This window comes from Glycine soja, chromosome 8 (genome assembly GCF_004193775.1).
Source record: "Glycine soja cultivar W05 chromosome 8, ASM419377v2, whole genome shotgun sequence".
Taxonomy (NCBI): Eukaryota; Viridiplantae; Streptophyta; class Magnoliopsida; order Fabales; family Fabaceae; genus Glycine; species Glycine soja.
The window spans coordinates 5,841,675-5,868,168 of record NC_041009.1 but is presented as its reverse complement, the minus strand read 5'-3'; the positions used below and the strand labels follow the sequence as shown (position 1 = coordinate 5,868,168).

At 32.1% G+C, this 26,494-nt stretch overlaps 5 protein-coding genes across 9 annotated transcripts; 3 read left to right on the top strand and 2 right to left on the bottom strand.

Annotated features, from left to right (window-relative positions):
- Window positions 1-2,033: 2,033 nt before the first annotated feature.
- Window positions 2,034-2,793, top strand: LOC114421910 (eukaryotic peptide chain release factor GTP-binding subunit-like). Its single transcript, XM_028388045.1, has 2 exons — window positions 2,034-2,290; window positions 2,568-2,793. Exons 1-2 carry the CDS (start codon window positions 2,141-2,143, stop codon window positions 2,670-2,672), a joined length of 255 nt encoding a protein of 84 aa, XP_028243846.1. The 5' UTR covers window positions 2,034-2,140; the 3' UTR covers window positions 2,673-2,793.
- A 1,077-nt stretch (window positions 2,794-3,870) lies between these two features.
- LOC114422865 (serine decarboxylase 1-like) lies at window positions 3,871-7,275 on the bottom strand. 4 transcript variants are annotated; one of them, XM_028389414.1, is made up of 6 exons: window positions 7,155-7,262; window positions 5,900-6,231; window positions 5,575-5,806; window positions 5,297-5,490; window positions 5,067-5,203; window positions 3,871-4,590 (listed from the first exon to the last, which is right to left on the bottom strand). In XM_028389414.1, exons 2-6 carry the CDS (start codon window positions 6,225-6,227, stop codon window positions 4,024-4,026), a joined length of 1,458 nt encoding a protein of 485 aa, XP_028245215.1. In that variant the 5' UTR covers window positions 6,228-6,231; window positions 7,155-7,262; the 3' UTR covers window positions 3,871-4,023. The 4 variants fall into 4 exon arrangements, with proteins under 4 accessions (XP_028245215.1, XP_028245216.1, XP_028245217.1 ...); XM_028389415.1 differs by having other exon boundaries at window positions 4,024-4,590; window positions 5,900-6,189; window positions 7,155-7,275; XM_028389416.1 differs by having other exon boundaries at window positions 4,024-4,590; window positions 5,900-6,167; window positions 7,155-7,275.
- Window positions 7,276-11,566: 4,291 nt separating this feature from the next.
- On the top strand, window positions 11,567-16,884 carry LOC114424490 (nodulin-21-like). Of its 2 annotated transcripts, none has more exons than XM_028391348.1 (2): window positions 11,567-11,817; window positions 16,112-16,884. In XM_028391348.1, the coding sequence occupies exons 1-2, from the start codon at window positions 11,731-11,733 to the stop codon at window positions 16,718-16,720; spliced, it is 696 nt and encodes a 231-aa protein (XP_028247149.1). In that variant the 5' UTR covers window positions 11,567-11,730; the 3' UTR covers window positions 16,721-16,884. The 2 variants fall into 2 exon arrangements, with proteins under 2 accessions (XP_028247149.1, XP_028247151.1); XM_028391350.1 differs by having other exon boundaries at window positions 11,567-11,822; window positions 16,117-16,884.
- A 2,562-nt stretch (window positions 16,885-19,446) lies between these two features.
- LOC114421951 (nodulin-21-like) lies at window positions 19,447-20,372 on the top strand. Its single transcript, XM_028388095.1, has one exon. It carries the CDS (start codon window positions 19,591-19,593, stop codon window positions 20,269-20,271), a length of 681 nt encoding a protein of 226 aa, XP_028243896.1. The 5' UTR covers window positions 19,447-19,590; the 3' UTR covers window positions 20,272-20,372.
- A 3,637-nt stretch (window positions 20,373-24,009) lies between these two features.
- LOC114424537 (vacuolar iron transporter homolog 4-like) lies at window positions 24,010-25,128 on the bottom strand. Its single transcript, XM_028391396.1, has one exon. The coding sequence runs from the start codon at window positions 25,045-25,047 to the stop codon at window positions 24,382-24,384; it is 666 nt and encodes a 221-aa protein (XP_028247197.1). The 5' UTR covers window positions 25,048-25,128; the 3' UTR covers window positions 24,010-24,381.
- Window positions 25,129-26,494: the final 1,366 nt, after the last annotated feature.

The following is a 26,494-nucleotide window of genomic DNA, read 5'->3' as shown; positions in this document are numbered from 1 at the left end:
AGTCAAAAAAATATTTTTTTTGAAATAAATATGAAAAAATATTTAATTATGTGATGTATAAGTTAATTTTAATGTATAGTAAAACATTTTTTTCTTATGTGCGTTTTAATTGGAGAAATTTATTCAAATATGCCTATATTAATTTTTCTATTCACTTTAATTAATTAATAGGTCGAAAATTTAGAAATGTAGATGCCAAATAAACGGAAAAAGAAAAATAAATTAAAAAGATCGAAAATCTCAGGACAAAAGGGTGAAGACTGAAAAATGAAGAGTTTACATCAAGTCATCAACTCATCAACTGATCAACCATATACCCGAATAGACCGCAAAAGAATGACATCAAAATTAAGCACCCTCCATGTCAACTTTGGTATGTTCTTTCTGTTTTAAATGTCAAAATATAAAAAGAAATTAGCATGGGTAAAAAAAATTCACAAATTTAATTCGGCTCTTAATATTGATAGAAAACATAACAAGTTACGTACGTGGCTGTGAATGAATAAATACCTTTCGAAAATAAGAGCAAGAGAAAGAGAGAAAAAAGCTCCGAAAATGAGAAGGTAAGTAGTGACTACGCTAATGCTCATTCTATCATTTATGGCGAGCTTGTACAGCACATTTGCAAAAGCATATGCAACCTGCACGTCAGCACCATCAGAATTGCAGGTTTCAACTCTTGCACTACTTTCATCTTTGCTTGGTTGTTTTGTAATAAATTGGTTTGATTTTGAATCAGAAGGAAATAGAGAAAGATATGGATATATAGAGAGAGGTTATGAACACCAAACAATTAGAGTTTAATCACTAGGGGATTATTGTTGATTAACCTGACATGGTGGTGTTAGAGAAGAAGAAGAAAAATAAGTTGTATTAAACAAGGATCCGTGCATGCATGATTAGTTGTAAGATGTAATAATAATATACTCCATCCACTCATTTTATTTGTGGTTTAACATAATGCACATATTGTAAGAAATTAAATAATTAATTATTTTCTCATGATAATGGATATTAAAATTATGTTAAAAGTATCTGTGTGTTTAGTCATTAGTGTCTCAAAAAATCATCATCTCTTTTTTATCTCTTGTGTTTTTAGATGTGTATGGTATGGTCATTTTGTTCATACAAAATAAGATTTAAATATATTTTTATTCTTAAAACATACTTAAATTTTACTTTTAATCATTGATAAAAAATTTCTTAACTTGTAGTCCCGGAGAAAAAAAAATACTATTTTGCATTTAGTACCGTTTACTACATAGCCTTGGTTAACCAATGACATGTTCGTGAAGTGGGCGTGTCACCGTTCAACATTGTTATGTTATTTTTGGATGATTTAAGAAAAATAATTTAAGAATTACTTAAAATTATATTATTGAAACAAAATATATTTAAATTGTTTAATTATGATGCAATATTATAAGGATCAATTAAAGTAAATAATTTAAAATGGGTTTCTTAGACTGCACCCACTGGACATGTTTTTACAACTTTTAAAATTTTTTACAAGACTTTCTATATCAATTATACAAATAATTGATCGAAAAAGTTACTTTTTAAATTGATATATATATATATATATATATATATATATATATTATTTTTAAAAAATAATTTAAATTTTAAATTATAATTCTTTCAAATCAATATATTATATATATTTTTAAAAGTATATATGGCCTTGAATAGACAAGATAATCTCCGTCAACATTGTTTCAATTACTCCAATACACTATAATTAACATAAATAATTTATTTATTAAAACTAAAAATCGGTCAGAGTTAATAGAATATTTTTAATACTTTATGATAAAAAAATAGTAGAAGGTTTTAAATTCTAGTTTTTAAAATCTATTTTGAAGAATTATAACTCTGTTGATTGGTTCGTGGGGCCAAAACAGCTTTGCAAACCAGCAGGTGATTTACCGATACAAAATCTAACCCGTGCACAAAATGAAAAGCCAGAGTTGCTTGTGTTGGTGAATAAGCGTGTATTTCATTACAAGCCAATAGTAATAGCACCCCAAGAGAATCCAGAACAAACGTGAAACAACCCTTTATAAACCCTTTCAACAAGAATTAACTAACAATAACAATATTCCTTTTTTAACGTAGAAAGAAACTTGGTTCATTGAAGATGGGAAACTGTGGTAGCAATCCCAAGACCAATGAGGCAGTGCCTGAACCTGTGACCGAGCAGGTTAAGGTTGAGCAGAATGAGCAGACTAGTGAAGCAAATGTTCTTGAGACCCCCGAGAACAAGTCTCTGGGCACCTTGCTCAACCAGGTATTGCATTTTTCCTTCAAATTATATACTCTACATTAGCCTTGTGGGATTAGACAAGATATATACCTAGTTTTTTAAGTAATTTTAATATTATATTTTTGTTAGAATTTGAGTTTCCCTTCAATATAAGTAAAACAACACATATTTCATACTTATTAAGAAAATTAGTTAATTTTATTAAATTATGTTATTTTTAATTTAAAAAAAAATATATATATATATTCTCTGCCTAAACCTGTTTTATCTGCTTATTAATTTATCACCTATTTATTTGCAGAAAGTAGAGGAGGAACCAAAGACAGAGGAAGTAAAGGCTGAACCCAAGCCAGAAGAGCCTCAAGAAGAGAAGTCCAAAGCAGAAGAAGCAAAGAGTGAGGCCTAAAGCTAATAATAATAACGTGCAAGCGTTCTACCTGAGAGGGCTTTTATATTTATCTTAATATACATTTGTTGCTTTTCTGTTCAATGGTACGACAGAATTTAACTAGTTCTGTTATCCAAATTGACTATTTGGATATTGGCTTCTTGGTTTCATGTGTTTTTATAAATTTTGTCAAAAATATTTTGGCATAAATTTTTTTCCTGTTTTTTAAAGTTATTTTCTGTAGTGAAAAAAAATTATTTTCTAACTTCTAAAAAATATTAAGATCATTATTTATGTGTTTCATTAAAATATTATCTAATTATTACAAGAGTTTAATAATAAAAAGATAAAAATTCAAACGAAAATATTAACAATAAAAAGAAGAAGAAAAATTAAACATACAAATACTATTTAAAATATTTCTAATAAAATGTAAACATAAATAACAATAACTACATCATTATTATCTATTTATTATTGTACCGAACAGTATTTTGATGTTCATAAAGACAAAATATAAATTAAATAAATAAAATATTATCAATATCAATGTCATTCACTTAAATGAAACTAGGTTTAAATCCTTTAAGAATTAAGAAGATAGACTCTACTAAAAGTTACAAATTAGATTTTTGACGAAAATTAATCCTCAATTATTTTAAACCAATATTATAATGAGCCAAAAAATAAATACAACAGCAGTCTAAATATTACTTTTCATTATTATTTTTTATTGAAAGTAGACCTTGTGTACTTTTTCATTTTTTTTTGGTTACAACTACTTTGTTAGTGTAACAACTACTTTTCATGATTTTTTAAAATTAAGGACATTAAATGTTTTCTTAAAGAATAAAAATCCCTGATTACAACATGTTTTCTTGTCGTATTAAGTGAAGTGAATCAAAAGGGCTATTCTAACTCAGGCTGAACAAAAATGGGATAAATGGATTGGCCTTGCCCGTGGAAAATTCATTTTGCCTCCCTCGGATCATGATCCAATTGCTTTCGATAGTTTTGTCGCTGATTTCAAAGTTTTTTTTCGAGTGCCTTCAAATAGAAAAACAAGCCTTTCTCATTTTTATTTTTGTCAAAACTCTTTTAGTTTCTTCTCTAAAAAATTCCAAAAAAAAAAAGTCCACTTTAAAATCGGTCCTAGAAAGAGTAGAAAAACTATAAAGAACTTCTCCACTGGTACGAGGAAATGAGAAGATATACATCAGATAGAAACATTTCTAAACCAACAAGTGACTTTTAGCAGTTTTTATCCATCAGTTTTTATTTTAGCAATCATAACACTGATCAATGAAGACAGAAGCCACAAACACTCAAAAAAACACATTACAAATATAGTTACTTAATTACACACAAGTTACCTGTGCAGAGCACAGAGGCAATTTTCCTGTCCTACATCAGAAGCTATACAATAGGGTTGACAGTTCCCATCTCTAAACCACACAGCACGCTTCTGCACAAGCTCATTGAGAAAATCATCAAGTTTCTCAATGGTGACATTAGGCATCACCACAACATGTGCAACGTTTCCTTGGCACGCAAGCTGCCACTTGTGCACAAACCCTTCATCGTGAGGCCTCTCAAACACAACGGTGCTGCTGAGCTCATTCAGCATCGCTCCAATGCCAGCATCCACAAGGCGATCTTTGAAGTAGTGTGCATTCCTCAAACACTTTTGCACCTCTTTCTGGAAGCCTCTGTAGCCTTTCATGTTGAGGCTGTACCAGAGGAATATGGGGGCGTGCCCGTTCCTGCTTCCCATGATTGTGGCGTCCCTTGAAGCCAGGTATTCGACGTTTCTGGAAAGAGCGTTGACGTGCTCCAACCGTGTTATCTGCACGCCACAGGGCATGGGGCACCCCACGAATTTGTGGCCTGAGACACTCACACTACCAATTGGTTTCTTGAATGAAATTTTTGGAGCCTGCCATTTTGAAAAACATCATCAACTCAATCAATAATTCAACATGTAAACATCATAGAAACGTGACCAGATTTACATGACTAAAGGGACTAAGTCTTAATATTTTTTTATTCATAAAAATCAAATGAATATATACTTAACCAACTAAATTAGACTCTTTTGATTGAACCGATCTTAATTTGTTTGCTTTTGCAAGTAAACAATGATAAATACATTTTTAATTAGTTTTAATTTTCATAATTTTTTTTAATAGTCTCTATTATTATTTAATGACAATGTAACATGTATCTAAACATGTTACATAAGTGATCGCTACGATATGATATGTAATATGGCATGTATAGAGGAATGTGTCATGACATTGCAATACTCTTCAATTGGAAGGTTAACATGTAAGAATCGAAATGTTGTGTGTCAGAAAACACGAGGATAACAAGGAAAATTGAACAATAAAAAAGTGACATTTCAAGACTTACACGTTTGACAAAAGGCAGCATGAGACCAAACAAAGCCCCATCACAATGGATATAGAACCTGTCTTGTGAAAATCCTGCCTCTTCTAGTTTCTTTATTACCAGATCAAGATCATCCACTGCTCCCTTCACAGTTGTACCTGCAATGTTTCAGTGTGAGAGTCAGAATCAAAAAGAGAAGAGAGAGGGCACAGGGAAGAGTCAGAGAGAGAAACAGAGGAGGAGAAAGTTACCTATGTTCACATTCACAATTGCTGGCTTGTCCTTGTGACAAAGAAGCTTGGCCTTAAAATCATCACAATCAATCTCACCAGACCAAAGAGTGTTAATCTTCACACATTCCATTCTGTACATTCTAGCAGCTTTGAAAACAGAATAATGTGATTCCTGTGAGGCATATAAAATCCCATCAGGGAAAACCTCTCTCCTACAAACAAAAAGTCATTTCACCACATTAGACCTATTTCAAGTTTTCTACAGCAACATACACAAAACTAGCAGAATTACTAACCCCACTAGGATGCCATGGAGATTGCCTTCTGTGCCACAGTTTGTTATATAGCCCCAATACTCATCTTTCTCGAGTTCCCACAACCGCGCGAACCAGTCCAAAACACCAACCTCAAACTGCCTAGAGTGGACACCATAATTGCTTTCAATGAAGGGATCCCCCAGGTTGTTGATGGAAAAATGCTGAAGCTGAGAGAGTGCATCATAGTCAAAATTCAAATTATAGGGGTATCCTGTAATAGATTTTTCATACACATTAGTATATGAGATAGAACATACTAATTCTAGAAGTTAAGGGAAGAAAAGAAATAAATGTTGTATCATACCTAAATGATAGTTGGTCCTTTCAGTCAGAGATTTTTTGTATTTAGCCAACACGCCTGCCATATAAGCTTCCCTTTCCCCAGTAACCTCATCATCTATATCAGGCTCAGTGACTTCAAGGCACGTGGTGTGAATATTTCTTCCAAGCACTATCTTTCTTTCTCCATTTTCTGTACCATTCTGAACAACCCCATTGCCAATGCCATTCTCTCCAATTGTGAGTGTCACATGATCTCTCATAATCGTCATGGAATTGAAATCTTCAGGCCACTGTTTCATTGTTCCATTAATGCTGGAATCATGAGCTAGAACATCAACACTTCCTACCATTTTGCTATTTGCAGCACAAGAATGACAGACAGAACACACAAGGGAATTATCAACAAATAGAAAAATCCAAGTGCAAACAAAATAAACTATGAACATAAAACTCAATTATCACTCTTTATCAAACATTTTTCTGGAAATCGCCATTCTAAAAAAAAGAAATGAAACAAGTCTAACCAAAAAGCACGAACTGCTATACATGTTGGTCTACACATATCCATGTTAGACATTTCTAATTGCATTGAATAGTATTCATTTCACTTTATTATTTTTTAAGCTTTTCCCGCAATCAAATCAAAGAGGCTGTTTTGTCAAAAGGCAACAACTGTATCCATGCGCCACACACCCTCAATCTGTAATAGCTCATACTTACTTTTAAAACAATAATTCTAACTTTTAATTTAAGATTTGTGTTTTATATTAATTTTATGTGTCGTATTATAAGCCCTTTCATGTCTTACAATCTCAACCAACTTTCATTTAAATATCCTCCACGAAAAAAAAAGCATTTACCAAAAAAGGAAGTAAGCTCAGAAGGCTTGATTCCAAAGCAGAAGAAAATAAAAACAGATTTACCAGAAAAGGAACTAATTCAGCATATCTCAAGCCAAAACCAAAGTAACATGATGAAATGCTCTGTTTCGGAGATAATATACTCAAATAGTCAAATGAAAGAACAAAAATTCACAACTATAAGTAAAGAAGAATAGGCACAAACACAATGAACTACAATTTACAAGCAAGAGCAACATCTCTCTGACCATAAAACCAGAAAAACTCATTAAGTAATAAACGAAGCGTAGAAAAGTTCAAAAATCCAAGTATTTGGATCATACAGGAAGCAATCACAATTCACCAAACTTGCTTATGAAAACTAGAGAGCATGGAACAAGAGTTGAGTATATAAAACATTCAGGGTAGGAAGCACACCAGAAGCAACTAGAGTGTGAACTACAAAAGCTGATATTTTTATCTCAGAAGCAGCTTCTAATGAAATTGAGTGAAGAATCATAAAAGAATGAAAGGGAAGGCTCGTGTGGTTAATGAGGGAGCATGGCCCTCATTTATAGTTGCCACATTTCATGAATTTACATGCAAATTATTAGGAGTAATACAATTGCCCTCCCATCTTCTTATGTTCACATGAGAAATGTTAGTTACAACTTTCAACTAAAAAAGAGAAAGTGAAAAAAGAGAAGTATATGATGCAATAAATGAAGTAATAAATAAAATAAATGGAAAGAAATAAAAAATTATTGTATAACTTATCAAATATAAATTGTTACTATCTCTGTTCACATTAATTTTGGAGTATAAGATGCCTTTCAAAAAAATAAATGCATGGAGTACAAGATACTCTGTTCACATTAATTTTGTGCTTTTCATGCTTTGGAAAGGATTACTTTTCATGAGAGATAGATGTAAAAAATAAAAAGTTACTGCTTTATTTTATTTATAAAAAGTTATAACATTTATGTTATAAATGAAAATATAATTCACTTCAGCTTATTTTAATCTTTAATAAATATCTTAAGAAAAAATAATATAAGGGTGTGTTTGATTTGCATTTTTTATTATTTTTTGTTTTCATTTCTTGTTTTCATTCTCAAAAAATTAGAATTCTGAAAGACTTTTTATTTTTTGCTTTCAAGAAATAAAAATACTAAAAATATGTTTTCAAAAAAAATATATATTTATATTTGCTTAAAAACAATGTTTTTAGTTTACCTAAAATGAGATTTCTGGTTTCAACTGAAAATGAGATTTTATTATTTTCAGTTTTTGGTTCGTTTGAGAAAATATTTTACTGAAAATGTTTTCAATCCAATCAAACACATTTCCATCACCATTTTCTATTTCCAGTAAACCAAACACCCTTTAAGTCTTTCAAGATTATTTTTTATTCCAAGCGAGTGTCATTAATATCTTACCATTTTATTTTTTATATTATTATCGGTCATTTATGATTAGTTAACGGTATAAATTTGAATTCTAGTGCATATATAATTATTAAATTGTTTATTTATTTCTTTAAACATTATATAATGCTCCTAAAAAATAAAGATTTTATCACCTTTTGTTATCTTTCTTTCGGTAATTTAATTCTTAAAATGCACGTTTTGATATCCCACAATAAAAAGGAGAGATTTTTTATTAATATGAAAGAAAAAGTGTAATAAAAGGTGGTGGGACTTATATTACCGGTAAAAATGGTTTTCGTTGGGGGCCATGGAGGAGATGCCTCCAACGAACGTGGGGCTACCCACGTGATTCTTCTGCATTCTCGAATCTTTCTAAAGGGTCCACTCACTCATATCTTCAATTATCCAATCACAATTGCTCACGGAATGTCTTTAGGTACAAACTCATTTTTTCCTGTTCAAATTATTAGTTTTGAATATTTATTAAGCACGTGCAATCAATCAAAAATAGTTAAAATAGTAAATTGTTCATAATTTGAGCAGGATTTATTTATATTTGCTTATACTTTATTTGATTATCATTATTATACATTTAATATGGCTCAAATAAATTGAAACAAAAACTATTGTTGTAGACATATATTTGCAACACAGTGTCCCCAGCTCGATTGAATAACGATCTCACCAAATTAAAGATAAAAAAATGTGATTGTCTTTTGTTAAATTTTTACATATGTCGGTGAATCTGAGCTAACATCATTAGTACTACAAGTAGGTTAACTGCTAGAGTTAGAGAGACAATGAGGTGAGACTATTGCAAGTAGTATGAATAAATAACTTTAAAACATATATATTTATAATATAAATAAATAGATTCAAAATATATATTTACACTAATATATAGCAAATTAGAGAAACTTATATATAATTAGTAATTAATTTTAAATTGCGAATATCCACTGGTACAAGTACCTTATTACTTGTCCTCGTCCCATTAATATATAAGTGGATACTGATTAAGATATTCATTTCTAATTGGTATTTACTCGCGGGTATCCCATGTACAATTTTTATTTTTATTTTTCTCATCCCTAGTTGAAGCTTGTAGAGCTATATATGCACCAAGGCTTGAGCAACTTGTGTTAACCTAACAAAGAGCCATTGTTTGGGACTTCTAAGTGAGGAGGTCTTAATTTACGCTGTGTTGGGTGATGGGTGTCGAGCATTATTTAAAGGTCATATGACGTTGGTTTTCTTGGTCATTTTTGGTTTGATAACTATGGGAGGTGTGACACATGTTATCCCGTACCTAATTATTAAATAATACATTGTGAAAAAAGAATAATTTTTAAACTTTTATTAATCTTAAAACTTTCATATCATAAATCTCATAAATAATTAAAACTTAGCTCTCCAGAAGGCCATGCAAAATGTCTACAAAAATAAACAATCCAAACATAAGAATTCATATTATTAATCTAGCTTCCATGTCACAAACTATTAGAATTTTACAATCCCTAAATAAACAATAATAAAAGACATAAACAAAGATTTATGTCTCTCTCTAGTGTCATCCACATTCTAAAGGGCATCACCTGCCACAAACATATACACAAGATAACATAATTGCATTTTCAAGAGATTATAACTTTAAAGGAATTTGTTAATGTACATATATCTGTTAATTTTTTAAAAAAGTACATTAATTTATATATTTAATGGAGGCATTAAATTTGCGGTTTTTTCCTCCTTTCTTCTCTCTTCACTATTACTCTTAAATCTCATCCTCCTATAGGTCAATCTTATATCTAAAAAAAGTGTATTAGTTAACCAAATTATATGCACATGTTTATAAAATATGTTTGGTATACTAGTTTTTTAGAAGTACGTTAGCAAAGTCTTAACTTTAATTTTCTTAAAATACACCACCGAATACAAGATACAACATTCAAATGAAATGGATGTATGCTATATATATATATATATATATATATATATATATATATATAATGACATATATGAAGTAACGGAGCGAGTAATAACGAATAGTGAGAATTAAAAACAAGCAAATAAATCACTACATATTGCATGTGTATTAGCTACTTCCACTAAAATGTTCAATTTTAATTTAGAAGTTGTCATTCGGGACTAGTTTATGCCTTTATGGGGTTAGAACTACTTCTAGAGGCCTTTGTAAATATATTAAATTAAATTTATAAATATATTAAAGGCACATATAATTTGACTTTTTTTTTCTTTCCCCATTCAAAATTTGATATTTTTCTTTACCACTAAACATTTTGACCCTATTTTTTGCCCATTCACGATGGCTTATGTATATAAAAATTTATAATGGTGAAAGGCCACAAACATTTAGTAATTTATTTTTAATTTACAAATTATTCCTAATCGGATAGATTTCGTCCTTTTGAAAGAGACTGACTAATGATGAGTTTGGATGAAAGAAAAAAAAATAAAAATTTATAAATAAAAATATATTTTCCCTTGTTTAATTAAAGAGAACATTAAACTGGAAAAAAAGTTTACTTTTATAAATCAAATTTTTTTCTTTCTATTTTTTTTTCATTTCAAGTTTTTATCTCTCTTACCACTTTCTTTCCTCTCAACCAAAAAGAGTCTAAATGAAGAATGATCTATATATAGCTCTATTTGGAGATGAGAAAACAAGTGAAAATTTATGTACGGTTGATATCATTTGCAATGTTCAAAGATTTAAGATATGTTTCTGTAAACAAAGCATTTAATATATATTATTTTTAACAACTTTTTAAGTATGAAGCTGCATATTTTTAATTAATCTAAATCTATTATCTACTTATTAAAATATACTAAACCTAACTCAATTGCAAAGATTTAAAAGGAAAAAAATATCTAAGCCTAGCTTATAATTAAAAAAAGTATTCTGATCATATTTTTAATTGATGCAAAAATATCTAACAATACTTCATATAATTTACATTTAACTTGTCTAATAAAAAATTTATTTAAAAGGGTCGTTATAGAAAGCATATTGCCAATATTTTTCTTCCCAATTTAAAATCAAGCTGAAAATTAGTTGTTTTTTTATCATATAGTATTGATAAAGAGTATATACTGATTTTGTCATTAACTTTTTTTCATCCGAAAACTTTCACTGTAGTGATATTATTATCTCCTTCTAATCATATTTTTATCTATAATATTTAAATTTGTAATTATATTTTTTTTATCTATAATATTTAAATTTAAGATTTTATTTAAAAAAATCAAATCTAAAATCACTTAGATCAACGAGTATTGGTAATTGAAAATTAGTTTATATTTTACTGTCAAGTATTTTTTACTTTTGCCCCTTCAAAATATCCAAATTATATACATATTTTTTTATCGTTTGGCAGAATAATAAGTACCCATGCAAGACAACGTGTAAACATGGCGAATCGTTAACTATTTATCCCTTTCAATCTCCATTATATTCTTTTCTTGTTGAGGAGCCTTGAAATCTCACTAGTTATATTTCTTTGTTCTAGTCTTGTCTTCATTTTTTCGCTCTCCCTCCTTTTTTGGTTGTTGTGCCACCAAAAATGGCTAATGTTACACCTAATGGTTCGGTGCCACACAACCACGTAGGAGCAGTGCTTCCAACAATTCCCACAATCAAAATTGATGAGAAGCATGTTAAATAAAGGTGTATAAGCTAGTTTGCATTTCCTCCAATTGTATTTTTTGACTTTCCCTATTGCAGACTCATACATGAGTGACACATGTATTGAGTATATAAGTAATGAATAAATGGGAGCACACTGATTCAATTTTTCTGTTATTCAGTTGTAACAAACTCTCTCTCTCTCTCTTCATCTTCGTGTGTGTGTGAAGTGCAGTGAAGCACTCAAGCTCCAACATATGGTATCAGAGCAAGTTGTTGAAGCTTTGAGAGTGAATCCAGTGTGAGAAAAGTGAGTGAAATCTCAATTCTAACAGAATCAGTGTGTAAGCAACAATGGCGACGAACAGCCATTTTCCGGCGACTTTTCTGATCCTCGACGGAAGAAATTACGATCAGTGGAGTAGGAAGATGAAGGCGATCCTCGGCTATCAGGATGTGTGGGATCTAGTGCAGAACGGATTAATTCCGTTGCCGGAGAACGCAAACGCTGCGCAACAAACAGTTTATAGAGAATCGAAGAAGAAGGATTGGAAAGGTCTATGCATCCTCCATCAGTGTGTGAATCCTGCAATTTTTGAGAAAATTGCGAGATCGGAGACGAGTAAAGAAGCGTGGGATATTCTTGCGAATTCCTACGCCGGTGATCAGAAATTGAAGAAGGTGCGACTTCAAACCCTACGAAGACAATATGAATTGCTAGGGATGGAGGAGAGTGAATCAATTGCTGCATATTTCACCAGAGTTCAAACGATGACGAATCAGATGTTGTACTGTGGTGAAACGTTGTTTGATGAATCAATCGTGGAGAAGATTTTGCGATCGGTGTCATCGCGATTTGATCACATCACGGTGGCGATTGAACAGGCGAAAGATCTGTCGACGATGACGATAGAAGAACTTCAAGGATCTCTTGAAGCGCATGAGCAGAGAATGAATGAGAAGAAAACTGTGAAGCCTAGTACCGAGCAAGCGCTGGCGGCACAAACAGGCAACAAATCTGGTGGAAATCAAAGAGGACGTGGTAGAGGTAGAAACAATTACAGAGGAGGAAGAGGAAGAGGTAATTACAATAACTCGAATTCTGCTAAAGTAAACTCTAGTGAAAACAGTAGCAATAATGAACAAGGAAATAATCATACTGAAAATTATAGAGGAAGAGGAGGTAGAGGTTTTAGAGGAAGAGGGAGAAAATTTGATAAGAGTTATATACAGTGTTATAACTGTGGGAGATATGGACATTTTGCTGATGAGTGCTACAGCAATGTCAATGGAAATGATGCTAAAATGGCTGAAGAAGAGGAGGAGACAGAGGAAACTCTGTTAATGGCCATTGAAGAAAAGAAGAGCAGTGATGAAACAGTGCAAATGGTGTCAATTAAGAAGGAAGGTGAGAATGGTGAGTACTGGGTTCTGGACACAGGTTGTTCAACTCATATGACAGGAAGGAGGGAGTGGTTTGTTGAACTTGATTTCACAATCAAGAGTAGAGTAAGATTTGCTGATGATAGAACCATGAAGGTGGAAGGTGTGGGGAAGGTGATGATAAGGAAAAAAGATGGTTCACTGTGCTACATTACTGGTGTTCTTTATGTGCCAGGAATGAAAAGTAACTTGTTGAGTATTGGACAGTTACTAGAGAAGGGATACAGAATGGTGCTTGAAGACAAGGCCATGAAGGTGTATGATACTGAACATAATCTGTTGATGAAGGGAATTCTTTCTAATAACAGAATATTCAAGATTGAGTTGGGTATGTTGTTGCAGCAGTGTTTAGCTACAGCAGTTGACAAAGAAGAATGGTTATGGCATTTCAGATATGGGCACTTGAATTTTGGTGATCTGAACAGGATGCAGAGCAAAGCAATAGTGAAAGGCCTGCCTCATATCCATGTTCCAAAGGATGTATGTGCAGAATGCATGGAAAGTAAGATGTCAAGAGGTGCCTTCAATCCAAATGTGCCAAGTAGATCAAAAAGAAAGCTGCAGGTGATTTTCTCAGATGTGTGTGGCCCAATACAACATGAAACTCCTGCAGGTAACAAGTATTTTGTTACATTTATTGATGACTTCACCAGGAAACTTTGGATTTATTTGATTAAGAGGAAGAATGAGGTGTTAGGAGTATTCAAAAAATTCAAAGTACTAGTTGAAAAACAGAGTGGACAGAATATAGAGATTCTGAGGACTGATGGTGGTGGGGAGTATGTTAGCACTGAGTTTGATGAATATTGTGAGAATGAAGGAATAACACATGAGGTTACACCTCCATATACTCCTCAACATAATGGAGTTGCTGAGAGGAAGAATAGGACATTGCTTAATATGGTGAGAAGCATGTTAAAAAGTAAGAACATGCCTAAGATGTGGTGGGGAGAGGCTGTTAACACTGCTGCATATATTATAAATAGAAGTCCAACAAAGAAAATGGAGAATATTACCCCTGAGGAAGCTTGGACAGGTGTTAAACCAAATGTATCACATTTTAGAGTATTTGGGTCTGTTTGTTATAGGCATGTGCCTGATCAACTTAGAACAAAGCTGGATGATAAAGGAGAAGTGATGATTATGGTGGGTTATCATTCAACTGGTGGTTACAAACTAGTGAATCCTGTGAACAACAAAATTGTGATAAGTAGAGACATAGTATTTGATGAGGGAAATGCGTGGAAGTGGAGTGAAAAGGGAGAGAGTTCTACTGGTGTAGAACAAAATCTGTTTGATGTGCCTGCTGGTGAAACTGAGTCAGACATTGAGGGTGAAACAGGGCCAGTTGAAGATAATGATGATGAAGGTGGTAGTCCTGAGATGCCAAGAAGATCATTGAGACAAAGGCAGGTTCCTGCAAGGTTAAATGACTATGAGATAATGCCTGATGGTGCAATTGATGATGAAGGTGATTTAGTGCACTTTGCACTACTTGCTGAAACAGAACCAGTAACTTTGCAGGAAGCAATGAAAAACTCTAAGTGGCTAGAAGCTATGAAAGAGGAACTCAGATCCATAGAGAAGAACTTGACTTGGGAGTTGGTTGAATTACCAAAAGGAAAGAAAGCAATAGGTGTGAAATGGGTGTATAAAGTGAAAGTTAATCCTAAAGGTGAAGTGGTGAAGTACAAAGCACGGTTAGTAGCTAGAGGATTCCTCCAAAGACATGGTGTTGATTATGAGGAAGTTTTTGCACCTGTTGCAAGGATTGAAACTGTGAGAGTTGTGGTAGCTCATGCTAGTATGCAGAGGTGGAAAGTACATCAACTTGATGTAAAATCTGCCTTCTTAAATGGAGAATTGGAAGAGGAAGTTTATGTTGAGCAACCAGCAGGTTTTGTGAAACAAGGAAGTGAGAAAAAGGTACTGAAATTGAGAAAAGCCTTGTATGGCTTGAAACAAGCTCCACGAGCTTGGAACAAAAAGATAGATAAGAGTTTAATCAACATGGGGTATGTGAGATGTATTTCTGAGCATGGAGTGTATGTGAAGTCAGGGGGTGGTGATATAGTAATACTATGCCTCTATGTTGATGATTTGTTGGTTACTGGGAACAATGAAACTAAGGTAATTGAATTTAAAAGGAAAATGATGAGTACTTTTGAAATGACAGACCTAGGAGAGATATCCTACTTTCTAGGAATTGAATTTCAAAATACTAGTGATGGTGTGCTACTGTCACAGAAAAAGTATGCTTCTGATGTACTGAAGAGATTCAATATGCAACACTGTAATGGTGCTGCAACACCAGCAGAAGCAGGATTATGGCTTGATAAAAATGTTGATGAGCCAGAAGTTGATGCTACTAAGTTTAGACAGGTGGTTGGGGCACTGAGATATCTCTGCAACACCAGACCTGATATTGCTTTCAGTGTAGGTCTGATTAGCAGAGTTATGGACAGACCTAGAACATCTCACCTTGCTGCTGCAAAACGAATTCTAAGATATGTCAAAGACACTATGGCATATGGAATTCTTCTACCTAGTAAATGCAGAGAAAATGAGAAAGGTCTCTATGGTTTCACTGATGCAGATTGGGGTGGTGATAAAACTGATAGAAAGAGCACTGCTGGCTCTGTATTTCTACTTGGATCAGGTCCCATTTCCTGGAGTTCAAAGAAGGAATCTGTTGTGGCATTGTCCTCATGTGAAGCTGAGTATATTGCAGCTTCAATGGGAGCTTGTCAGGCCATCTGGTTGGATAATTTGATGCAGGAACTAATGATAAAAAAGGAAAGTGTTGTGGAGCTATTTGTGGACAACAAATCTGCAATTAGCTTGGCCAAACATCCAATAGCACTCAAGCTCCAACAAAGCAAACCCTAGCCACCAGCGAAGACCACACCAGCATTGACTATTTACAAAGGGCACAGTGGCTTCGTGCAGCCGTTTTAGGAGCCAATGATGGGTTGGTTTCGGTTACATCATTAATGATGGGTGTAGGAGCTGTTAAGAGAGATGAAAAGGCTATGCTACTTGCTGGTTTTGCAGGATTAGTTGCAGGAACTTGTGGCATGGCAATAGGAGAGTTTGTTGCTGTGTGCACTCAGTATGAAGTTGAGCTAGGTCAAATGAAGAGAGACATGAACATGACTGTGGGAGAGGAGAAAGACTTGGAGATGGGGATGGAGAAAAGAGCATTGCCTAATCCATTGCAAGCTACTTTGGCATCTGCAGTGTCCTTTTCAATTGGTGCATTGGTGCCTCTACTTTCAGCTGCTTTCATAGAAAACTACAGGAATAGGGTTATTGTGGTTGTGGCAATGGCTAGTTTGGCTTTGGTGGTGTTTGGAAGTGTGGGGGCTCAGCTGGGAAAAACTCCTAAGTTAAAATCTTGTGTAAGGTTCCTTCTTGGAGGATGGATAGCCATGTCCATCACTTTTGGGTTAACTAAATTAATGGGTGCTAGCGCTTTAGAATAATAATGAATAAGGATGTGGATTTTAGTGACTAATTACCACTCCATTGTGTTTTAGGAACAAGATTAGTTTGTCAGCTGAGAACCTTAATTACTACTAGCTTTGTTTTCAAGTAGTTCTACATTTCTTGTTTGAGATAAGTCAATAAGAAAAGTTAAAAAGATTTATATATACCTCACCCATAAATGCCATTAAAATACAAAGATGAAGTGCTTTCTTTTTTGAAAGGAAGATGAACTGCTAACTTATTGTAGTAATTTGTAAGGAAATTATTGCAAATAAATTTGAATTTGAATTTTTAAAATTATCAGCTGGCTCGGTCATTTATGGATGAAATAAACAAATAAGTTAAAGAAAATAAAAAAAATAAAAAAATTAATTTTTAAAATTATTGTGTCTCTCCTTTTATTTTCTTTTCAGTAAGAAAAAAATAATATCATTATTTATAATTTTTTTATTTTATATTTTCCTTGAATAATTCTAAATCTTCCTATATCATCCTCTTTCTTATCCTATTAATTATTACTTCTTTTGTATAATAAGTCTTGAATGTATTTTATATTTATTATCATTATTTTATAATAATTTGTGGTATTTATGTTTATAGTTTTTTACGTGTTATACATTATATTATTCTATTACATATTAATAAATTATTGTAATTTCTTAAATATTAATTAATTAATACTATTACCTTAAATAATTTAAATTAGTATTCATTAATCTGTTATTTATTTAACCATTTAGGTTTATAATTTACTTTTTATAGCATATTTGTCACTAAAGAGAACTATGTTATATATAATTTCATTTTTTTAAAAATATAATCAATCATTTATCAGTAATTATATTATATTATTATATTCTATCATTTATCAGTAAAAGATTTATATATATATATATATATATATACTATAAATATTTATAAATTTTAATTATAACCATGATAACAAATTAAATATATAGGAAATATAAACTTATAAACAAAAAATATATATTAATGATATTAAATTCATTATATTATTCATTTATAAATAAAAACCTAAAAGAATTATATATATATATATATATAAACTAAGTATAACCCTGGAAATTAAACTAATATGTTTTTATATCAATGCAAATAGCACTTACAGAAGAGGCTGTCTGGCATGAAGAGGGCCAGAAAGCGTGAATTTCAAATGTCGTAATTTTTTGTTTTGAGGAAACTGGAACCGAACCTTGGTCAGTACCGTGGGAGATTACTATCTTACCACTACACCAGAGGCGCTTGACCCTGTGTTCATAATGCTGTTATGAATCAAAATAAAAAAAATGAAGCGGAGGTTTTCATCATAATTACAGTTTTGCCACTGCGTTTCATCGTTTTCATTCTCCCAAGTTTAACAAAGGAAGCCCTGAAAACAACTTTTGGGCGTTTTCAAAATCGGACTGGACTTTAATTTAAAAATGTTTTTAATAAAAAAATTCTCTAAATTTTAGATAAACATATTTTATTTTTATTTTTTATTGAAAATGATCAAACCAAGTGTCATCTTATTTTTATTTTTATTTTCATTCAAATGAACGAAGGACCATAAGGATGACCTTAATAGGCTTATTAAAATGACGCCAAAACAAAAGCTACAAGGTTTCTAGGCTTTGGATTAAACCAAAGCCTAGAATCAGAACTCATCTCACTTTTTTTTACTTACTCGAGCCATAACTTTATGTTCTAACCCAAGATAAAGTTCAATTGTCTCACATACTTTGTTTATGGCCTAAATTTAGTCTTTTTTTTAACTCATTAAAATCCTAATAATTAATATCAATAATGACTAACAATTAAAAAAACACCTAAGTGTCCTAATTCCCTCATGGTTGTGACACCCCCCATACATAGCCAATCAATTTTTCATTCAAATTTTTAAGTATCAACTGCATTCCTAATAATCTCTCAAATACCTTTATCAATTGAAATTAACTTTGTTTGAGCATTTACAACATTAAACCGATAAATATTAGTTACTGATGAAAATTACAATAAACCCATATATAACTCATTTTCTCTCTAAGGCCGAAATTACATACATGCCAACAAAGTCAAGATTTAGAAATAGACTTGGATTGGTATTAGATTTATAATAATTTGAGAGCAAGAAGGTATATTACTCATATATTTGACGGAGTGTGCACTCCACATGATATAGTGACAATTAAAGTGTGTAATTAATAAATTTGAAGGGAGTGTGTAATCCACACTGCCAAAATAATTAAATCAATCCATATTAATATACTAAAATAGTTGAAAATTTTGACTTCTTGAAAGCATTTTGGTTGGACCAAAATTACTTCATATTTAAGACTAGACGGTTGTAAGATAAAGATTAAAAGAGTTAGAGTCGCACCGCAAGTAGTAAAAAGTCATTCAAATTTTGATTGTAGGCACCGTCTGAGTCCACTAAATTGAATTGAATGCAGATAAAATTCAGTTTGACACCAATTTTATGAATGAATCAGTAAATTGAAGTTTGAGAGAAAAAAATTATTCTTCTCTGACTGTCCGCTGCATCTTTGTGCATTGAGTGTGTGTAGTGTGTAACAAAAAATTATTCTTCTCTGACTGTCCGCTGCATGTTTGTTATGTTTTTTTTTTGGGTGTCTCACTAATATCAAACACGAAAGCACAAACAAACAAAACTCGGCGGTTAAATTTATCTTTTGGCCGAATGAAGATAATGTCTAAACAAGCGAATCTTTTACTATTTATCCCTCTGAATCTCCACACTTTTCTTGTCAAAAAGCCTTGAACCTTCACTAACACTCTTTGCAAGTTTGCTTTATCCTTGTCTTCTTTTTTTTTTGCTCTCTTTCCTTTGTTGTTGTCACCAAATATGGCTACTAGTACACTCAGCCATGCAGAAGAAGCACTTCCAAGTCCAGCAAACCAAACCGATCAGAAGCAAACACGAGCTATTACTGAATACCATAGCAGCATTGACTATTTACAAAGGGCACAGTGGCTTCGTGCAGCCGTTTTAGGAGCCAATGATGGGTTGGTTTCGGTTACATCATTAATGATGGGTGTAGGAGCTGTTAAGAGAGATGAAAAGGCTATGCTACTTGCTGGTTTTGCAGGATTAGTTGCAGGAACTTGTGGCATGGCAATAGGAGAGTTTGTTGCTGTGTGCACTCAGTATGAAGTTGAGCTAGGTCAAATGAAGAGAGACATGAACATGACTGTGGGAGAGGAGAAAGACTTGGAGATGGGGATGGAGAAAAGAGCATTGCCTAATCCATTGCAAGCTACTTTGGCATCTGCAGTGTCCTTTTCAATTGGTGCATTGGTGCCTCTACTTTCAGCTGCTTTCATAGAAAACTACAGGAATAGGGTTATTGTGGTTGTGGCAATGGCTAGTTTGGCTTTGGTGGTTTTTGGAAGGGTGGTGGCTCAGCTGGGAAAAACTCATAAGATGAAATCTTGTGTGAGGTTCCTTCTTGGAGGATGGATAGCCATGGCTATTACTTTTGGGTTGACCAAATTACTTGGTGCTAAAGCTTTAGATAATGAATAATAATCATGTGTGGCCTGTGGATTTTACTTAATTATAAGAGTAGCCATGCCTTTTATTTTGTGTTTTATGAATAAGTTTAGTTTGTCATCTCTAAGAACTTTACTGGCTTTGTTCTCAACTAGTTGTACATTTCTTGTTCTCAATAACAGAAGTTCAAAAATGTTTATATTTCACTGATAACTGCCATACAAATACAAATTAATTCTGAAACAGCTAGCTAATATGTGTTGTTCTTGTGTCCATAATCACGATCAAACACGAGCTACCATCCATCTCAAATCAATAAATCACTGACCACGATTCATCTTCAAATTACACATTTATTTTATGACAACAAAATTAACTTGAGATATTTTTATTGTCTTCAAAGAAGTTATCTATGTGGTGCGATGGTCCTCAAAATATAGCAGACTTGTTTCAATGGTTGGGGCAACAGAAATACAAATTTCTTTTGTTTTTTTATTTATCAACAAACAACTTTTATATGTGTATAACAGGCATCAGAAATGCCATATTGAACTTACAAATATAAAAATATAATCCATCCATTGAACTGCAAGTTCTTTAGTGAGAATTAATATATATAACGTACCGTTGAACTCAAAGAAAGAAAATTTGTTGGAGAACTCTCTAAAAATCATTTATACACAAAGTAAATTAGAATATAGAATTTCTAAAATCACCTAACATCAAGTAAACTAGACCGAGTCAAATGAAATATTTAGTTTTTTAGGATAAACATGAATAAAATTAAAATGTTTTTTATATTTAATTAAATCGATATTATAGCATTTTGAAATATAAAAAAAAATATACAACAATGTCTTTCTGATTTCTGAAAAAACAAGTTAACGGATTACAAAGATGAAGTGGGTTATTTAAGTATTGTTCTAATGAAATTGTATAGGCAGAATGATCTCATTTTGTTTACATGCTCAAATTAACAGAACATATGCCGCCTTGACCTTTAATTAAGTAGCTTGCGTGAGTGAATTGGGCATGGTCGTGTGGCCGATATCAATTGTCCAAAACAAAAAAGTCAGACAAAAGAGAAAACTATCCTAGCTATCATATTACATTTAAACTGACAAGTAAAAACAAAAAGGAGTTAAAGATGCCCAAAAAAATTTAGAATTGCGAAGTTATAATATTTCTTTAATGATGAAGACAAAGCAATAGCAAATTAACAAATCTGATATACCATTTGGGCTTTGGGAAGTTCAATAAAAACGTACTGAAAGAGAAAGTAGCACCACCCAATCGAGTATCGATCGCCACCTCGGTGAAAATTTTGTTTTTAGTAAATTAACAAATCTGATATATACCATTTCATTTGATTAAGAATAGATGAAAAAGATAGACATGAAAGGGTAAACAGATAAATGTTTTTAGCGTTGGTTATAAACATAAATAAATCTCAACTATTTTTACTTTATTTAATAAAATTATTTTTAAAATACTCTTTTTTAGTTGAATATTTTCAGATTTTTTCTCTCTTAATTTATTCTTAATATCAAATTTCAAAGAATAATAGTTTAAGAAAAAATGTTTATCTTCTAAGAATGGTGCAATTAAATTGATGCTAACTAGTTTATTTTTTAAATAAATAAATAAGCTTTCGTTTTTTTCTTTCTTTTTTGTTTATATTCAAGATAAAGAAGAGGATCTGGGTATAATGACCGGGTAACCTTGCTTTAAAGTCGAGTAATGATTTACTGTTTATGAATCTATATTAGGAATCTTATATATACATGTTTTCAGTTGATATTTGCAATTTGGATTGATTTGGGCCAAAGTAACCTTTTACATGATTTGAACTTTGCGAAACAAATAGGCAATTGTTTTGGACATCCATGATGAAAAGATTAAAATATCCTTCACCTTTTCTTTAAATATAGATTAACAATCCATATGACTTATACGGATTGATGATCTATATGAGATTTTTTTAAACTTATACGTATCATCAATCTGTATGATTTAAAAAAAATTAAAATCAATATTTATAAAAATGTTAAAATTATTAAAAAAATTACACTACAAAATAAATTAAAAATATATATTTACAATTTTATTTTTTTAAAAAAATCATACGGATCAACGATCTATATGAGACATACGGATAATCTGTAAGTTCTTACGGATCAGTCAATCCGTATGTTTTTTTTAAAAAAAAATTAAGGGAATAAGATTTTATGAAAAAAAGACACTACAGACTTGAAAAACAAAATCTGTTATTTATAACCAAAAATACTCATAAAAATATTTTGGACATTTTGAAAATCTGTTAGATGTTTCGACAAAAATGCTGGATGACCAAGTAAATGCCAAACAAATATTAAGCAATGGCTCAAGACTTATTAGGTTGAATATACTTTCTAAGAGTATATATATCACAGAATTGCGTGAATTAATAAACTAAATTGGCGTCAAATTGGCCAAGAAAAACGTTTGTCACTGTTCTGTCGTTAATTAGGGACGGGATAATGAAGGCATCTGACTCACTCGTTAATCCCCACATAGCTGGGAAATAATTTAGCGAGGAAACGTTCCCTGGCAAGATCCTCACTAAAGTCAAAAAAATTGCAAACACAAAATTGATTCTTGGCAGGGACATATTTCTCCTGCTATTCCTCGCCAAGTGACAAAGAACATATCTGTCGCAAATCCGTCACAAAGTACATCGAAAAAACAAATTGTTTGTAACGAGGGAGCATTTCCTCGCAAAGTTGTGAAGGATCATTCGCAAATACGTCACAAGTAGGTTTTCTCAATTTGTGAGAAATATTTACCCTCGCTAATCCCTCCTCACTCCGTTGCTATTGAATTTTGTGAAAGTTTGATTGTTTTGTAGTTAGATCATATCATAATTTAAAAATTCAATTTAAATTATGAAATATATAAAAGAATAATATAAAAAATTTCGTATATAAATATATTTATATTATTATCATTTGATATAATACATATGGCACTTAATAATATTATAAAAACTGTTTTTGCAAATATATATATATATATATATATATATATATATTAGAAAAAAGAAAATAATCCATAAAAATATAATTTCTAATTTGATTAAGGAGGTCTTAATCTGTATATGTTTATATTTGAAAATTTAAAAGCAACGTGTTTTATTAAAAAATCTGGACTAACTAATTAACTATTGTTTTATTAAATAATTATTAATATTTTTGTATATTTCCTATAAAAAAAAATGTGTATACGCATATGCATAAAGGGTGACACTTGAACAACCATTCATAAGCAATAATATTCTGAGCTTAACAAAGTCTATCAAGAGTAACAACAACTTATATATTTCCTGGTTTTTTTCTATTTTAAGTTTAATTTTGAGTTGTAGAATATATGTTTTATGGCGTGTGGGAAAGTAATTTCCCTCTATTAGATCTTTTTATTTTTGAATCTATGGCTGAAATGTTTCTTCTTCTTATTTTTCTTTTTATTTTCATTCTACTCTTTCCTCATTTACGATCACTTTTATAACACTATTGCTAATGACCACAAGGGAGGTTTCTTACAGCGGTGCTCCCCTTTATCCGAATTGCACCATGAACCTTGAGGTAGAGGGATGGGAAACAAAGGGAGACGTAGACTTATTTTTAAAATTTGTTTCATAGTAAATCTGATGCCCATATATTCTACGTACTAAAGGACTTAAATCTAAATTTTGAGATGATTATAGAGTATAGCTAGCTAGAGAATTAAGATATATTGATACAAAAATATATAATGCATTAATTCTTTGCATATGACAGTTCCACATGCACGTTTTACACTTCTATTCGGTAAAAAGAGACACATACATGACAAACACTCCAAATACAGATCTAAGATATCTAAGAAAACGCAACGAACCCTAAAATCCCTGGGGACAGCTATGTAGTGTGAAAACACACTCATGTTCATCACTTAAACAAAGCAGCCACAATCTAGTAATTAAAGAGTAATACTAGCATGAGTAAACATCACAACCAAAACCAAAATGAAAAACATTACTAATAATTAATATGGGATTGCACTTAAAACTAAGGTACCCAGTGAATATGCAAGAGACTTAAATGACTAGTAATTAGTTAATGACACTCAGAGTTCAGCAGAGCCAATCAATTTGGTGAGACCAAATGTTATGGCCATTGCCATCCAACCTCCAATAAGAACCCTAAGACAAGACCTCTTCACTGGAGTGTTTCCAAGAACTGCTCCTACCCCTCCAAACACCAACAATGCCAAGCTAACAGCAGCAGCAACAACTCCCATTCTAACCTTGTGACTCCTTATAAACACAGCTGCTAGCATTGGCACCAAAGCACCAACAGAAAATGCCAGTGCTGATGCTAGTGCAGCCTGAAATGGTTTTGGAAGCTTCTCCCTTTGAGCTTCTTCATTCACTCCTCTATTGTTGTTTGACTCACTCTCTCTTTTGAGCTGAGCCTTCTCTATGTCATACTGAGTGTACACAGAGACAAACTCTCCAATTGCCATGCTACAAGCCCCAGCAACTAGTCCTGCAAAACCAGCAAGAATCATTGCACTGATGTCTTTCTTAACAGCTCCAACACCCATCATCAGTGAGGCAACAGAGACTAACCCATCATTGGCTCCCAACACCGCGGCTCGAAGCCACTGAGCCCTTTGAGAGTAGTCTATGTTGCTCTCTTCACCTTGTTTTGGCTCCACACCATTTACATGCATAGGAATCTCAACTTGATTTGATGAAATTCCATTAGTTCTAGCTCCAAGGTTGGCCATGAAGGACAATTAATGAAGGTAAAATGAAGTTGGGGGAAATACTGAAATGGAAAAGTAGGGAATTAGTGGGAATTGTGTGATATTAAGAGCTTGTGGAGAACACACGCTTCTGATGAAGGATATTTATAGTGAGGGATGGTCAAGTTTGAGGTGTCAATATTGGACCTAAATATTGATAAAGGAGTGTGATGGTGATTAGTACAGCACTAGCTACAAATTAGTGACTAGCTTCTTACAAAATATATGTGCTTCAAGTTTAAAAATTCACCACCAAAAAGTGGATCCAATAGTCTAGATAGATATTCCGCTTTAATGTAATGTATATTATTCATCTTGGTTCAGTCATGTTTTTTGGTTTATTAAGTTGAAAGTTATAATGAGGAAGATTAAGAAATGAATAGTTGTAGGTTTAGCTTACATGTGTTCAGAGGTATAGTAAATAAATTTGTTACTGTTGGTTAATTTGAAAATCGAGACAATACTGAATAAATCTGAAGTCGTGTATAACACTTTCAGATTGAATTAAATTTCGGGGTTCAACCAAAATTGTTCAATCGGATAAAATCAGAAAATTATAATTCAAGAGTTTTGTTTTGGTCTTGTATGTTTTGTCACCCGTAATACTTTCTGAACCATAATGATTATTTATAATCAAAGAACAGGTGGTTTTTTGCGGTTGATGAACAGGTGGTTTTTGATGGTTGATGAAAGTTTTATCTTTTTAAAAACTGTCTTTTCCTGAAAGTCACTTCCATGTAATTTCCAAAATTTGTCTAAACCGAACATCTCGTTATTACATTAAAACAAACATGCACTCTTATTTTAACATAATAAAGAGATCAATTACACTAAAATGTCCAACAAACCTCCCCCGTTTTAGTGTAATTACCGATCAAATCACCAAAGTCATAATAATACATCAAACTACAGCTCCCTATACACCACAACAGAATGGTGTAGCCGAAAGGAAGAATAGAACCTTGAAAGAAATGGTGAATTCCATATTATCCTATTCGGGTTGAAGTGAAGGATTTTGGGGTGAGGCTATGTTGATAGCTTGTTACTTGTTGAACCGAATTCCTAACAAAAGGAATAAGGTTACCCCATATGAAAGAGATCAATTACACTAAAATGTCCAACAGTTACCACGGATATGCAAGTTTTGGAGCCATTTGATCACTTTTCTTAATGATCCCATCTGACACATGAGATGATCATAGGTTGCCAACTTAAGGCTATGGGAGTTTATATAGAAATTTTGTCTATGTGAATATTCACTGCAAGTGATTTTGCTGCATATTCAATGTCTAAAGGCAATAGATATGGTAGTTAGCCAAAGATTCGTTTCTACTTGGGGGATATTTAGTGGAAGATTGAAGTAAGCTATTAATTTTGATCATATGACCGTATGTATTAAGATGTTTAAAATTATTGTATTTATAAATAA